Source organism: Pseudophryne corroboree, chromosome 3 (assembly GCF_028390025.1).
Source record: "Pseudophryne corroboree isolate aPseCor3 chromosome 3, aPseCor3.hap2, whole genome shotgun sequence".
In the NCBI taxonomy this organism is placed as follows: Eukaryota; Metazoa; Chordata; class Amphibia; order Anura; family Myobatrachidae; genus Pseudophryne; species Pseudophryne corroboree.
The window spans coordinates 745658962-745675993 of record NC_086446.1 but is presented as its reverse complement, the minus strand read 5'-3'; the positions used below and the strand labels follow the sequence as shown (position 1 = coordinate 745675993).

General features: G+C 44.7%; 1 protein-coding gene across 5 annotated transcripts in view; it reads right to left on the bottom strand.

Annotated features, from left to right (window-relative positions):
- CRTAC1 (cartilage acidic protein 1) overlaps positions 1-17032 on the bottom strand; it is a 1057458-nt gene that overhangs the window by 230599 nt on the left and 809827 nt on the right. For all 5 annotated transcript variants that reach the window (XM_063962302.1, XM_063962305.1, XM_063962306.1 and 2 more), the window contains one exon: positions 546-691. In XM_063962302.1, coding sequence (XP_063818372.1) covers positions 546-691 — 146 coding nt within the window. The remainder of the gene's footprint in view (positions 1-545; positions 692-17032) is intronic.

Sequence of the window (17032 nt, the reverse complement as noted above, 5' to 3'; positions counted from 1 at the left end):
CCCTGTTTTATTCACGCTAGCACCTTACCTTGCCTTCTTTACTGCGCTTTGACATTGTATACGGTGCTTGGAGGGGAACTAAGTACCTCATACTTTTGTTTTGATTTGCCATTTGCTAATTTGCTCAGAATTCTGGGGGCAGTTTTTGGCAATGATGTTGACAGGCAGCCACGTCACTGCCGGGGGGCTGGATCAGGAGTAGGAAATCCGTTCTGCACACTAACAGCCCTGAAACCGTGCTGGTAATGAGGTAAGGTAATGCCAGGTAAGTGGTTAAGTTAGTGACAGTTGCATATTTATCATGGCTGTGCTGTGTACAAGGTTCCATGGGTCCTGGGGGCTCTATGCTCCGCACCCAGTACCCAGGACTGACCACTATGCTGCCTGTCTGGTGCTCCCCAATGTAGTTTCTTCTTTAACAACTGCTGCTTAAGGCCAATAAAAATATAATTAATTAGCAACAACTATTGAACTCATCAGTGAATCAACGTCTTGGAATTCATTTACCTTACAGTACAGTAGATATGGTGTGAAAATGCTCTTACCCGGAACCGGACTTTCCCATTTGTGTTCACCTGCAAGAACAGGCGGTGAGGACCGTTCCAGTTTCCATAAACAATATCTACTTTTCCATCCCTGTTGAAGTCAGCTAATGCTACACCCCGTCCGTGCTGGTAAGTGTCATCCACACCTGGAATAGGGGGGAAAAAAAGGTCATGATCGTTACTGTACATCGCAGTTGACTATATATTGTAAATAGTATAGTGTTGCTAGCAGAATAGCAGAATGTTACATGATGGTCCCTTCCACAAAGTGATTTTGCTGACAGATTATTATTATTATGTATTATTTTATTATTATTTATCTATTTTTAGTTACTGCGCAAGTGTCTCAGGAGGCTTCATATTGCGGCCCAGTGGGTGTAACTGGCCGGCAAGTAATTGCAAATACCTGAATGCAAAACTTGATTAACGTATCCTAAAAGGAGGCACAAGTCTAATGTCAACATTAAAGGGTAATATCAATGCTGTATCATTTACATGTAAACAATACTTTTGAACGTGCGTAATTGATCCCTGTTTTGTTTGGGTAACATTGTCACAAAATGGCTTACACATTTATTTTTGGGATTGTAGCTGAGAGTAGGGTGCTTCACAAAGGTTTATACAAAAATAACCCATTCATGGATCTCCGAAAATAGATATTTGTGGTCCTCTAACCGTGATGTTGGAAATGGAGGTATCCAGAGCAAGCACATGCTAACATATGACGACATAACATCATGCAGCAGGGGCAAACGTAGGATCTAGTCAGCGGGGTTTCCATGTGTATGTGTGTACATGTGTGAGTATATATATATATATATATATATATATATAAGTGGACTGTGGGCCAATCAGTGACTGGGGGTGAGGGTTTACGGGTGTTAAGGGGCGGAACTATGCTCCATGTCCAGACACATTGTGAAGGGGGAAAAAAACTATTTGTTTGGTCTTTACCATCAATGGCAGGAAACCAAGTGGTCCTCCACCATCGATGGCTAAAGTATTCTACATCGGCCATAGACCATTGATGATTCTGAATCATCGATGGTCGATGGCCAACCCTACCATGTGCAACTTCTGCAGAGGGCCCCCTTGGTTACGCCTCCCTAGTACTAGAGCCTGATAGATTTCTTGGTAGCGCTTCTTACATATTTGCAGTCATACGCAGACCCTTTTGTATACTTGTTGTTTTAACTATTATGGTTGCCTATACCCTGGGAGTGGCTACATTTGGCAATGGTACAAGAGATATCAAACTGAAAACTAACTATAATTCCAGGGACACCCTGGACCTTAACAGTATTAGTAACTAAATAAATTACTAGCTGATTACAGTACAAAATCTTTGCTGTGGTAAAACTTGTCTTAACAAAGGGCCTAATTCAGACCTGATCGTAGCAGGAAATTTTTGCACTGCTGCGATCAGATAGTCATCGCCTATGGGAGTGTATTTTAGCTGTGCAAGTGTGCGAACGCATGTGCAGCCGAGCTGTACAAACAGATTTTGTGCAGTCTCTGCACAGCCCAGGACTTGCTCAGCCGCTGCGATCACATCAGCCTGTCTGGGACCGGAAATGACATCAGGAACCCTCTCTTCAAACACTTGAGCATGCCTGAGTTTTTCCAGACACTCCCTGAAAATGGTCAGTAGACACCCACAAACGCCCTCTTCCTGTCAATCTCCTTGCGAACGCCCGTGCGAATGGATCTGTCGCACAAACCCATCGCTGAGCGGTGCATATGCATGCGCAGTTTAGACCTGATCGCCCACTGTACGAAAACGCAGCCTAGCGATCAGGTCTGAATTAGTTCCAAAGTTGTAAGAAAATTTAGTAGTTGTAAAGTAGTCAAATTAAAAAAATGGTTATAAAGTAGTAAGATAATCTTAATAACCTGTTGTCATGACGCTGCCAGCCAATTCTACAAATATGCCAATTTGAGAATTGCCACATGTGACGTGGGGGTCACTTTTGACACTCGGGATTAATCAAACACCTTAGCTGCCACCAGCAAGAGGAAATTAGCATCTAAACGCAAGATAGTCGTCGCTTCTACCCGTCACACACACACTGCAATACTTAGAAAGTAGGTAGACGTGGGCCACACGAGGCCTTGGTTCAAAAGAATCACAACTAAAAATTAGATGTTTAATTTCAAGAATACTTCAGAGCTTTAGTTACAAAAAGATGTTACAAAGATTATTAAGAATATTTTAAAAACACACACAATTTATGGTATGATCTCAATAAATGAAAAGAAATAAAAAATACAGAAAACCTAACTCACTTCCTCAAACGATCTTAGGTGGTTCTGTTGTGGGGGAGTTTCACAGAATAGACAATGGTCATCTCCAACATATGCTGAGTCCCCAAGAAATGCCCTGTGTCCCAGTGAGAGGGACAAATATAGCCCACAGCTGCTGCAGCAGCACCCCACCCTTGGGATTTTTAACCACTTCCCTGCTGGACACTACACATGCACCATTTTCACATACTGTTGGTGCTTGGCAACAGGATGGGGGAGGGGGTGTAGCCCAAAGAATTGGAATCTCTTTCAAGGAGAGTGAGGATCTGTGACTTGTCACCCCTGGATGGTTTTATGACTAACCAGGAAGTTTAGTGGCTTTAGTCATCTAAACATGTATTTTCCATCAGGTGATTGATCCGGACATCTCCCTCTTATCAGTATTTATAACCTCTGGTCTGGTCATTGCTTTCATCTCTAACTTTAGGGTCTGCAGATCTCCCCCAGCCTAGATGCATGGAGGTCAAACGCGGACATCGCCTGCCATCCATTTTGTCACATCTAAGCTGAAAGAATACAAAATTATACATATACAGTCACTTGAAAACATTATTGGTGATTATTTCTGCAGGTAATCACCACACCTTATTTCACATATAATTTGTGATCCTCCTTTCTGCGTTTAAACATGACATCTCCCCCGGCAAATGGCACACAAGGTGCGGTGACCCATGTCACCGACTCATTGCTGCGCTGCTGACCACTTGTTCACATGATCCCCTGGTACCTTTAAATCTACATGGTTGAATACATTACCAACGTGAGTACTCTCATGATTAATGCTCATGGTGGGACAGGTGACTATGTTCTTTTCCCGCACAATCTCAACTTGTGACCTTTCCTGATGTGGTGGCCTGCCCCTCACCCACACGTGCCCTGAGGTAGGGGTGCCTTGCTCTACAGGAAGCTCTTGACAGGTTTCACTGCACATCGTTTGGGTTATACTGTACCTAGGACATGGGGATCATCACCTGAATGTCCCTTTCTAAGAGAAATTCTTACTGATTTATCTCCCCAGCCTGTCTGTCTGATCTGCGTCCCTACAGATGCTAAGTCAGGGTAAGCTGGTTGCCCTGCTTGGAATTCCTCACCTCTGATAAGTTGATCAGCCTGGGGGTACAAAGCAGGAGGCAGCCCTTTCTTGCTATAGTGGGCATTGGTTAACGTCCCACCTGTCAGGGCAAATATGTGTTTTGTGATGGGAACACTCTCCTTCGAACACTGTGCTCCCTGTGTTGCTACAGTATCTCTGCTGTTATTGTATGTGTTATAGTTTCGTCACAGCTAGGGCCTTTGTCACTCCGCCCCATCTCCACAGGACTAGGGTCGCTCACCTCCATACACAACCTCTGTGAATAAACACTGTATACCTCTACTCCCCTGTTACCTACACCTGGAGAGAGAGTAACATGTTCCTTTCCTGGCTCAGCCTCAGTTAAAGGATGATAGGCCCTCCCCCTCAGAGATTCTGCAGCATCTGACTGTGGCTCTCTCTGAAGGGTCTCACCCCTCCCTGGCTGCTCTCTGCCAGGGCAGACGGGTTTTTGCATGGCATGACTTGCACCACACTACCGTGTCTACCGTCCAAACTTTTTGTTCCTATTACCTTCTGGCACTTGTAAATGGGGATTATCACCTTCCATCTTATCCACACGTATCTCATCCTGATTAAACACAACTTCACACTTTTTACATGGCTCTGGTTGAGCACCTTGCAGCTTCACAGGGTCATGGTTCATGATGGACAAATTAACCATATCACATACATCAGTGCCTATATCATGCCCAGCAATTCCTGACACTGATAAGATCTCTACTTTCATTGCTAAATGGAAAGGAGACAGTCCATTATCAACAGAAATACTTTCTGATTCATTTCCCAGGGTTTCTTCATTGACTCGTGCCCTCACAGAGGTCAAGCTAGGATCAGTCTGTTGCTCTGCTTTGAACGCCTCACTTCTGATGAGCTGATCAGTGTGTGGGAACAAAGCATGGGGCAGCCCTTCCCCCCTCCGAACAGGGTCTGAAACTACAGGGAGGAAGGGGGGAGGAAGGGGGGTTGGTTTGCTGGGAGCCACCTTCTCGACCTGCAGGGAATCCTGACAGCTCATCATCTCTGATACCACAGACATTTTCAGAACTATTAATGATACCAGTATTCAACACAGTATTATCATCAGGCACATGTTTCCCCACAGAAATTTCACGCTGAGTGGACGTAACGATCCACCTTTTACCTGGCTCCTGCTTATTTATCGAACGGACACCAGACCGCGCATTATTATCACAGATGCTGGAAAAAATAGGGTTATCACATATCGTTGTATCAGTAATGACATCACCATCATTCATGTAGGTGGAGTGCGTTTGCCCCAAACCAGTTTCAAGTACCTCACTCTTAGGCAAGTTGGGTAACACACATATTGGGACCGTGTCCCCTATCCCCACCTCGTGGTAAGATGCCTGTGGAAAGACAGGGTTACATCCTATCACATTAATCGGAGTGGCACGGGACACATTGTTGCATACAGCATTCAACCCAACTACTGATACAGGTGGAACATAATCTGCTAACTGCACCCCACACAACTCTATATCAGGGCATGCACTTTCTGACAGAATAGATTCTGCCCTTTGTAACGACAAAGGGTTATTTTCCATTTTCCAGAACACACAGGTTTGCATCACCCTTAAAATCACATACATTTGTAACCAGATGCCAATCAGCAGGTGTCCCCTGAGGAAAAGAATGGTTAGTTCCTGCAGCAATACAGTTCATATCACTGGTACTCTCGCAAGTCTCTGTCACAGTAGAAAATGCAAAATGTTCACAGGGCACTACGTTTTTACCCAGAGTCACTTCTGAGCAAAATCCAGCAGCATCACATAGCATTACCGGCACTGTACACAGAGTAATACCATTGCAAGGCTTAGCATCATCACATACTACCTGATATGAGTCACATTTCAACAGACTTAGAAATGTCAGGCACACATTGTGCTATCAATTGTCCAAAGTCAGTTCTCACGAACACATTCTTGGGAATAATATCGAACACCCCCACCTCTCTGATTGACATAGTCTCCTCCACAATCAGGTCCTCCTGAAAATCAGCCTCTTCCAGCTGCAAGTTCTGCGCAGATGGTGGTAATATGCTGTTCGCACCAACAGCCCCCCCAGTAGGGTACACTGCACCTTGGATGCGAGAACTCCGTAACATAGTCCACACCGACTGTAGATGATGGGGGTACCTGTTCCTCTTGGGGCACCCCTGCAGGCTGGACTACTGCTTCTAAAGCGGGTAACAGAAGATGTTGTAGGCGATGCCTTTCAGCATCTACCCGGCGGCACTGCTCTTTCCAAAATGGGGTAGCGAGCTTTCCCCAATCATAAGCCTCTTGCTGCACTAATTGAAAACAGTCCACCAGCTCTCTCAGCAGTGTCGCAGGACTTGCATCGGGACCCCAGCTGAGAAACTCTGCACGATACTGGCTGAAGGCGTTGCTCTCATCTTCCTGTGCATAGGCGAGCTGCGTGATCATCTCCCTGTTGCGGCAGGAGATACCTTTCAGCTGATATTCTTTAATTAGCTCATCCATACTCGTCCTGGAAAGCGGGTCATCTGGGTCTGCAGCAGCATACCCCCATTGCTCTTCTGACGCTGTCTCGGATGGTTGCCCTGCAGCCTCCCCAGCTGCAGCACTTTCTGCCGTCTCCTTGGTACTGGCAGAGGGGTTAGACCTCTGTCTGGTATCTGTTGTACTGTCCAAGTTCCCATAGTCAGTCATACTAGGGACTTGTTTCAGGCAAGGTTTAACGGTGACCTCCCTAGTCTCATGGTGTCGCGAGCAATCACTTTCTTGTAACGATGTCAATTGTAGCTTACATTCTCTCTCAGCTAGTCGGTTTGCAGAACTCTTTTCTGCCATGGAACTCTCCCTCTGCACCAGGTGTGCAGCACTGGCAGGCTCTATCTCTTTCTCCTCTCGTGCACTCGAACACTTTCTCCCTGCCCAGCATGCAGCTCCGACAGTTTCCAGGAACGGGGGATAAGATCCACATTTGAGGCAGCCACAGCAGGCCTCACATCGATAACAGAGGTCCACATCAGAATCCAGAGTCACACAGGTTTGCAGCCATCATCTTTCCCATACTTGATATCATTCGGCAAATACTTATCCAGGGCCATATGCACAGGCCTCACGTCGATAACAGAGTCCACATCAGAAAGCATGGTACTATTACTTCCCGCAGTACATAATAGTCCAGTAAGCAATACATCTCCTACTGTCTCAGCAACCCAGGCCGATGCACTATTCCCACACACAGGTATGCCATCATCCTTCATCAGATGCTTAGACTTAGTCATCTTTGGTCTCATTTTCGCCAAAATAAATTAATAGAAAAGAAAAACAAGAGAAGGGGAGGGGAACAGAGATTGCCACTCACTATGTGGATTTTAAAATGATAGTAAAGCTCTGAGTTCTGATTCTGGTGAAGTGCGTGTTCCGCTCACGGAATTATTACCAGATTCACTTAAGTTCTTAGATAAAAACAAACAATTATCATCCCACCGTTTGCCACCACTTTGTCACAACGCTGCCGTCCAATTCCACAAATATGTCAATTTGAGAATTGCCACATGTGACATGGGGATCACTTTTGACACTCAGGATTAATCAAACACCTTAGCTGCCACCAGCAAGACGAAATTAGCGTCTAAACGCAAGGTAGTCTTCGATTCTACCTGTCACACACACACTGCAATACTTAAGTAGGTTGACGTGGGCCACACGAGGCCTTGGTTCGTAAGATTCACAGAATCAGAACTAAAAATTAGATGCTTAATTTCAAGAATACTTCAGAGCTTTAGTTACAAAAAGCTGTTACAAAGATTATTAACAATATTTTAAAAACACACAGTTTATGGTATGGTCTCAATAAATGATAAGAAATAAAAAATAAAGAAAACCTAACTCACTTACTCAAACGAACGTAGGTGGTTCTGTTGTGGGGGAGTTTCAAAGAACAGACAATGGTCATCTCCAACATATGTTGAGTCCCCAAGAAATGCCCCCTGTGTCCCAGTGAGAGGGACAGATATAGCCCTCAGCTGAAGCAGCCCCCCACCATTGGGATATTTAACCACTTCCCTGCTAGACACTAACCATACACCATTTTTACATACTGTTGGTGCTTGGCAACAGGCAGGGGGCAGGGGCTGTAGCCCAAAGAATTGGAATCTCTTTCAAAGAGAGTGAGGATCTGTGACTTGTCACCGCTTTGTGACTAGCCAGGAAGTTTAGTGGCTTTAGTCATCTAAACATGTGGAATTCCTTTATTTTCCATCAGGTGATTGATCCAGACATCTCCCTCTTATCAGTATTTATAACCTCTGGTCTGGTCATTGCTTTCATCCCTAACTTTAGGGTCTGTAGCTCTCCCCCAGCCTAGATGCATGGAGGTCAAACGCAGGACATCGCCTGCCAGCCACTTTGTCACAACTAAGATGAAAGAATACAAAATTATACATATACAGTCACTTAAAAACATTATTGGTGATTATTTCTGTGGTTAATCACTACACCTTAGATCACATATAATTTGTGATCCTCCTTTCTGCTTTTAAACATGACACCTGTATTTGTTCATTTTAAAAATAAAATGAACGAAAATTTGTGAAATTCCGATCATACATATTTATTTTAGATGCCCCATGAGGAGTCTACACTAATAAACATTAACTTCTTTAAACTGTAACAAAAAGAGCTACAGAAACATTGATACACTCAGCTAATACAAGCTAGAACAGGTTTATAATGACACATATGCACATGTCAGTAAGACTGAATGGGGATTCAATTAGCCGCGATAACCCATTTTCGCTGTAAAAAATGGCTTTTATTGAGACTCGCCATAAGCCGGGTGGTCTTCTGTATGCCGAATGTCGGGATCCCGGCGCACAGTATACCGGCGCCGGAATCCCGACACCCGGCATACCGACAACTATTCTCCCTCGTGGGGGTCCACGACCCCCCTGGAGGGAGAATAAAATAGTGTGGTGCGCTTAGCGCGCCATCGTGCCCATAGCGTGGCGAGCGCAGCGAGCCCGCAAGGGGCTCCTTTGCGCTCGCCACGCTGTCGGTATGCCGGCGGTTGGGCTCCCGGCGCCGGTATGCTGGTTGCCGGGAGCCCGAGCGCCGGCATACCATACTACACCCCATAAGCCAATATTCATTTGTCTGCGAAAAATAAACAGTGATGATTCTCTATAGGTTTACCCTGATTTCTCTTCCCCACCTTTAAGCAGGTGATAAGCTTGGGGAAAATCCCTATTTTAAGGTAAAAATGTTGGGATTTGGTTCAGAACCCCTGGCACTACTTAGTAGTTTTTAATTGGCCAATAATGACATGTCATTTGGGGGGATTAAACAATGCAAAATGATGGAAATTGGGGTACAATGTATGGGACAGGTATACTTGGGTGCTTTATGAGTGTTTTTAGGCTTGCAGGTGGGAGTAATAATTTTTTTTTTTAAATTGCACCTACTGTACAATTTAATTTGAGCACTTATTGCTTTTGCAAATCTGAAAGGGGGCGGAGCTTCAGGGAAAGAGTGTAGTTTCAGACAAGGGGTGGAGCCATGATGGACCCCTCCATTGCATCACAGTAGGGGGCGTGCCCAGCACTCTCCAAAATGCTGGGCCGCCGCTGGGCTGCCCATGGCCCCCCCAGCACTGTTTATAGATGCCATGCGTACAGCATCTATTCTACTCCTGTCCTGCTGCTCTACAATGCAGAGCAGCAATGTGCGCACTCCCCCCAACTCCCCCCCCCCCACCAGAGGCGAGCTGGCACGGGGGGCATGGTGCCATGTGCCCCCCGGGCCACGCTACTGCCAAGAGTCATGGGCCGGCCGCCACCTTCCACTACACCAGCGGCTCTCGAGCTGCATGTATCTATCTCCGAATGAGGCTCGTAAGCTCCCGCGGCACCTCCCTCTGCCCTAGTCTGCAGTGCCTGGCACCGGACTGTGAGCCAATCAGAGCTCGTGGACCGGCAGCCAATCAGGAGTCTTAGCTGTTAGTCCACGAACTCTGATTGGCTCACAGACCGGCGCCTAATTAGAGAGAATCAACGCCGCCAGAGAGTGGAGACTGAGGGGCAGAAGAGGCGCACGCTGCGCTCTCCTCCCTTCACAAGTAGCAGACTGAGTAGAGCAGCAGCGCGGCGGTGAGCAGCACTTGGGGGGGAGCAGTGTGGGGACATGTGTATCTTACACTGGGGGCACATCTGGCACTGGGGGGACGTGTATCTGCACTGGGGGCATATCTGGCACTGGGGACATATCTGGCACTGGGGGGACATGTGTTTCTGGCACTGGGGGCATATCTGACACTGGGGGGACGTGTATCTGAAACTTGGCATATCTGGCACTGGAGGCATATCTAGCACTGAGGGGACATGTGTATTATACACTGGGGGCATATCTGGCACTGGGGTGATGTGTATCTGGCAGTGGGGGGGGCATGTGTATCTGGCACTGGGGGGGACGTGTATCTGGCAGTGGGGACATATCTGGCACTGAGGACATGTCTATCTTACACTGGGGGCATATCTGGCACTGGGGAGATGTGTATCTGGCACTCTGGGGGAATATCTGGCACTATGGGGACATATATGTATCTGGCACTGTGGAGGAATATATGTATCTGGCACTGTGGGGACATATATGTATCTAGCACTGTGGGGACATATATGTATCTGGCACTGTGGAGGAATATATGTATCTGGCACTGAGGGGACATATATGTATCTAGCACTGTGGGGACATATATGTATCTGGCACTGTGGGGGCATATATGTATTTGGCACTGTGGAGGCGCCCATTTTTTGGTGTTTTTATTTGTATGTGGCACTGTACAACATGACTAAAAATGGGGTTATGATACAGGTCATACTCCTACAAACGTCAAACCGAAAGGTGTGCACATAAAAATGGGGTGTGGCTTTGTGACAACTATGCCACACCCCCATTTTTGCATGATATGGCTCCTACCCTTGACTACAGATCTTTTCTGGCTCTTTGCCACTGACTGGATGGCCACCCTGCACCACACAGCTCTGCTGAAGCCGCGGCCGCACTGACAAATTTATAGTAAAGTATCTTTGGGATAATTTATACCAGGCCTAATTTTTTTTTGTTAAAAATTTTTTTTTTCAAAAAACAAAAAACAAAACTCCATTTAAGATGGCGCCATTACTTTTGGGCCAGTGCTCTGTACTTGCCCCCCAGGTACCATGTGACAGAGGGACAGTTCCAGGAAAACGGCACTGTCCCACTGAATTTGGGATAGTTCGCATGACCACTAACAAACTTCTATACTGTTTTCCTAAATTAGTTTGGCTTTTTTGTTTATGTGGGGGGGATTCAGGCTAATTGAATTCCTATCTGCCCACATTTCGTAGAATTTATATTCTGATGATGCTGTACCAATCAGGACGGTGTTACAACAGGGAGAGGTATCCAGTTAATTAACCAGTTTTTTCAGCAGAATCCAATAAAATACAGAACAGAATGTAGAGCCGGAAGACGGCCACTGGCAGAGGAAAAAGAAAAATGAATATTATCGGCTCCATTATGACAAGCTCTCTCTCACCTTGAATGGAAGTCACCTCCCGTTATCCAGAATAATGGGGGCACAAGTCCCCACGCATCTGTTTGTTTGATAAATGCACCTTTGACAAGTCTTGTTAAACCCTTGCAATCATTCTGACTTTCAATTACCCGGACAGTGCATCTAGCTCACTCTCTTACACATACATTCTGTTCGCACATATATCTTGCTTTCTTTCAGCCTTGCCTCAGTCAGATTATTACCTTATCAAAATCACAGTTTTCCCCCTGCTTACTGCAAACAAAATATTGTGCTGCCAAAAAATACATTTTTCTTTAAAAAGAACACATTACTGAGGGAAATAGGATTTTAATGAAAAGTCGAATTCTATTTTTCTGAAATATAGCCCCTATTTTGTTAATCAGTCACCTTCCACATCTTTTTCCCCAATGGCCTTCCTTGTTGCAAATATGTACGGCCGTGAGCCGAGGGCTGTTTATTTATTTATTTCTTAATCCACGCCTAAATATATGGTTAAAGTAGGCTTGGTGAATACATAACAGTGCTGTGATGGGTTTCCAAAAAGTGGGTGTTTGTACAGAGTCTCTGTACGCCAAGGTCTGTGTCAAGCTGATTAATCGCGGTAGTGCCGGTGGGAAAACTGCACTTTAGGGCAGTAATTGGATGGGAGTCACATCCGGATGGGAAAAAAACCCGAAATTAACTTCACATGTCATTTCTACTTTCTTTATGGCGCGACCAATGATTTTTGTTCAACTGGGTCAGGGCTCAGTCACTTATCTACTTTGGCCTCTCAAACGATTAATTTCAGAAGCTGTTGAGAAAATGTTCAAGTTGGAAAAGAAAGTGGAACCCATAGATAGAAACGGGTTACACTACAGTCAAATAAATAGATAATGGAATGTTACGCTGTTTTCAGAAATAAAGATGGTGAGATATTCAAAAACACAGAAACAATGGTCTAGAAGATTGTGGGGATCATCGGTGGTCAATTTGGATAAATGCAAGCTATGGTACAGCATATTACATTATTTGCGTGCGTGTATTTAACCATGCACCATACATGGGATGCGTTTAATTTGCCGGCTGTCGGGATCCCGGCGGTCATGATATCAATGCCAGAATCCCGACAGCCAACAATACCGCCAGCCAGAATCCCAGCACAACAGGACTATTCTCACCCGTGGGTGTCCACAACACCCATAAAGCAAGAATAGATCCTGTGGTGAGCCCGCAAGGGGACTCTTTGAGCTCACCCCGCTTCCGGCATTCTGGCGGGCGAAATGCCCCTGTTGGGATATGGACAGCCGGCATCCCGTCCACTGGTAAATCATACTGAATCCCCATACACATGGATGGGTGGCTCCAATCTGTGTTTGGATGGCTTCTTTGTGTTGATGCTTTGCATTTGAAAATAGAATTGAAAATTCTACAGAAAGAAGAACATTCCAGGAAAATATTGCCTATCGAAACCATTTGGGTGGACTTCTAAAACTTTAATGACATTTTTTATTTTTGGACAAGTCTTGGGTATCTTACCTTCCCCACATGTGCCAGTTAGAGGGTCCCTCGTTCCAGACCCCCATTATCTGAAGCACAATACTGCCATGAGTCAACTGAATGTGCGGAAGGTGATCTATCAACATCTTTTGGTCAATGTCTGTAGAACTCCAAGGGAAGGTACGTTGGCATATTTAAATGTGACAGTATGACGTTGCTTGTGGTAGGAGAAAGCTTTTCATTTTGTAGGTGTACTAAGTAGATACTACACCCCAAGCAGACTCAAAATAGACGATATACTGTTCAAAGTATTTTATACATGAATGTAAAAAGTTTCTGTGTTGTGAACAAAATATTTTAGTGATCACAAAGAGAGGAAACTGAAAAAGTGGAGGTGTTGCCATTTTATGTTAAGCTTTCAGAACTCGGCCACCACTTTCCATCCATGCAGAAGATTTTCAAGTAAATGAGCTGTAGGCTTAGGGTGGAATTTAATTAGTCGCAATAACCCATTTTCACGCCTAAAACAGCCTTTTATCACGACCTATCCAATTATTTGCTAACCCCCCAATGACTAAGTAATTAGGCACTCAAAAATGTTTTAATAATTTTTTTTTTTTGGTCAATATTATTATTAACATGTCATTTTTTCATGAAAAAATGCAGTATGTAGGACATTGGCGTACAGGGTATTTTTAGGAAAAGCTGTTAAAATACCTTTAGTCGGGGTCCTGGCGGTCCCAATACTGAAGCCAGAATCCCCACTAGTGGTGAAATTCCGTTGCCGGAATCCCGGTGACACAGGCTATTCTCCCTCTGCGGGTGTCCCGCGGCGTGGCGAGTGCAGCAAGCCCACATGGGGCTTTCAAGTGCTCACTCCGCTGCCGGCATTATGGCGGATGGGATACCGTTCGCCGGCATTTCATACTGATCACGTTTTTCGGCTAGCAGGTGGAAGGTATGGGAGGGGGAGTTGCAGTTTTTTTTTAAAAGTGGCTTGAAATGACCCAAATACAGTATATACTATTACCCATTCTTTCCCCCCTAATTTCAGTAGAGTATTTATTTCACACAATAAAATGATTTATGTTATTTTTAAATGTTTTAGAATAATGCATATAGCATTTGACACATTTTAAGAACCCCAAAAACTTTTTTATGGCCAATAATAGACATATATACTGTTATCCCCATTTTCACCTATACTTAACACCTATAACATAAGCAAGAATTATCGCGCAAGTGTCGATTTCGCAATTTTCTAATTGAACTGTGCAATAAATGGTAGTGCGCATATTGGCAATAAACAGAATCATCACGATAGTTGCGTTAAGTTATCACTTTATAGCGGCAATTTGAATTCCCCCCTTAGTGTATCTGAATAAGCTTGGGTGGGAATGTTTACTGTTCTCTACCGAATATTTATATTGTGACATTGTTTATTGTTCTTTTTTAATGTATTACTGTATTATTACACATGTATTACATCACTTGTATGTGTTTTTTTATATGTATAAATTCTACCAAAGACATTTTTTTCTTCAACTACACTATAAGATAGTGCTGCTTTTTCTGTGTATTTTGTAAGTATTTTTGTAATAAACTTGCTGTTGACCAAACCACCGAGACTTTTGTTTTCATCTTCATAACTGTTCCAGAAAAATGACAGCTACCATCCCCTTTCCTGTACTGTTAGCTGACACATAATTTGTGTGGAATAGAAATGCAATGTAATAGGGAAGGTGTTTATAAATACAGTAATTGACTCTGTCTTAAATCTCAAACTGTAGTCTGCCTTCAGGAGATAATTAATGCTAACACTATCTAAGATATACACACACATATATATATATATATATATATATAATAAACATGTTTTCATCTTTCCTTAATGTATTATACAGTATTTAATAATAATAATAATAATAGCAATATTTTATTTATATAGCACTTTTCTCCCGCAGGACTCAAAGTCGCTTTACAAAATTTAAAAAAACATAGCACAGAGTTTTAGCGTTACTGAAAAGAAGACAAAATAACAATGGACACAATGGGCACAATAAACATAGTGCAGAGTTGACGCAGCCATTTTTCACAGGTTGCATATCCCACCCCTGAAAGGTACCAGACGAGGCAGCCATTTTGGGCACGCTACATTCCACGCTACCCTGGATGGAACAGACAACTCTGCAAGAGATGACACAAAATGCGGAAGCTGCAGTGTATTAAAGCTAGATGCCAGGGCCCTTACATAAGCATCAGATCCACATAAGTTTTATCCCAACCCCAGCCATTGGCGAGGCAGCCATTTTGGGCACACTACAAAGGTTACGGTGTGTGAGATAAGCCATACAAAGAACTAAGGCATATATGGGTAACTGACACGTAATATGATATGCATTATATGCAAACCAGTCCATGTGGTGGACGTTGTGGAACAGCATTTGGCCAGGAACCAGTCCGGTATGCTCTGAGAGGGTCTAGCTGCTCACACAGCAGGCCCACAAAGGAGTGGATCCAGAGGGCTGTGGGCTGGAGCAGGGATTCAGAAGTAGGCACAGTCTGGAAGGCTTCAGGGGCATGGTGAAACTGTGAATGTGGGGCCAAGCAGCAGTTCACAGACAGCAGTGGAATACCAGGATGGCGATACTTGCATGCATCATTCTAGCAGCCCGGGCCTGGTGGAGGTGCCCAGAGAAACGAAGAAGAGCCCTGTACTGGGACAGCCGGCCGGTGCAAGGTGGGCCACTGGGTGTCCTCGCCAGATAGGCTCTCTGGAGACATTTGTAGAATCCTGCTACACCTGGGTGAAGGTGACAGGACAGTGACAGCCACAGAGTCCACCCTGTGAAGGTATCCTGAGCACCCACACAAAGTCCCACAGGACTCGACTGGTGAGAGTACACCACACGGGCCTTCCCCCCCCGAGTCTCCCTTACACCAGGCCTCTTTCCCTCTCTCAGTGTTTTAGGCCCATGAATATTGGGCTGAACTGCCCCAGAGTCAGACTTCACCCCACATCTTCCCTGCTATCAGGGCCAGACTCTCCTTACCAAACCTCCCCCTGGGATAATCGACTAATTCCTCGTAGCAAGACTTTATACGGTCAAGCGTGGAGACCCTAGTCTCTGTGCACAGGTTTCATTGAATTGTTATACTCTTGCAGCTGCTAGTAACAAATGGTATGCCACAGGTGTTATAAAGTAATAAGTGTGACATGCCGATGTTGAATTTATTGTAGTGATAATTGGCGCATGCGCTAGATTAAGTGTTTATTATTGAGAAATCTGCCTTGTTAAAGACAATGTGTTTATTGTTGATGTGTTAGTCTTATTGAAAGTGATGCGTTTATTATATAGGCCAATGTCACAGCAGTAGTAACAAAAGGTGTTTTCCCTCGGTGACGTAGAAAGTATTTCTAGTATTTAACTTTGCAAAAATAAAGAACCCGACTGAATGTTCCCAGTGTTGCTCACTCCTTGATCCCTCAACAGGACCCCTTTGAACTACCGGAACCCAAGAATTGGGGATATCCCCACACCGACAAGGTAACCGCACACTATCAGAGTAGGTTTGCCACACATTCTAATACAGTAATAGGTAATAGTGCAATATGCAAATGTCGCAGCCCCCGGGATTTGCATTGAGACGCCCACTGGAGGCATCTGATATCCAGACATTGGATGCACATTGGTCAGTATTCGACCTTTTGGTCATAGCTGCAGTAAGACGCCAAAGCCACTGTGCACTGCATCTCAGTCACAGGCTGTGACATGCCCCTGAAATAGTTGCAACACACCTGCATTTGAGTCGCCACTCCCCCGTTACCTCCCACAAATGCACCCTGCCCGTCACTTACTTTGTGGCACCATAGCAGTACTTGGGCAGTGCGATACAGTCGCTCCACAATGTACAACAGTGACATTGCATCTATATCTGAATCATGCCCTTAGCGCACACTGAGTTCTCTGTCACTGTTATTCTACAGTAAATGTATTTTTGGGGGAGTTTTTTGCAATAAGTTTACAATCTGCATTGTTAT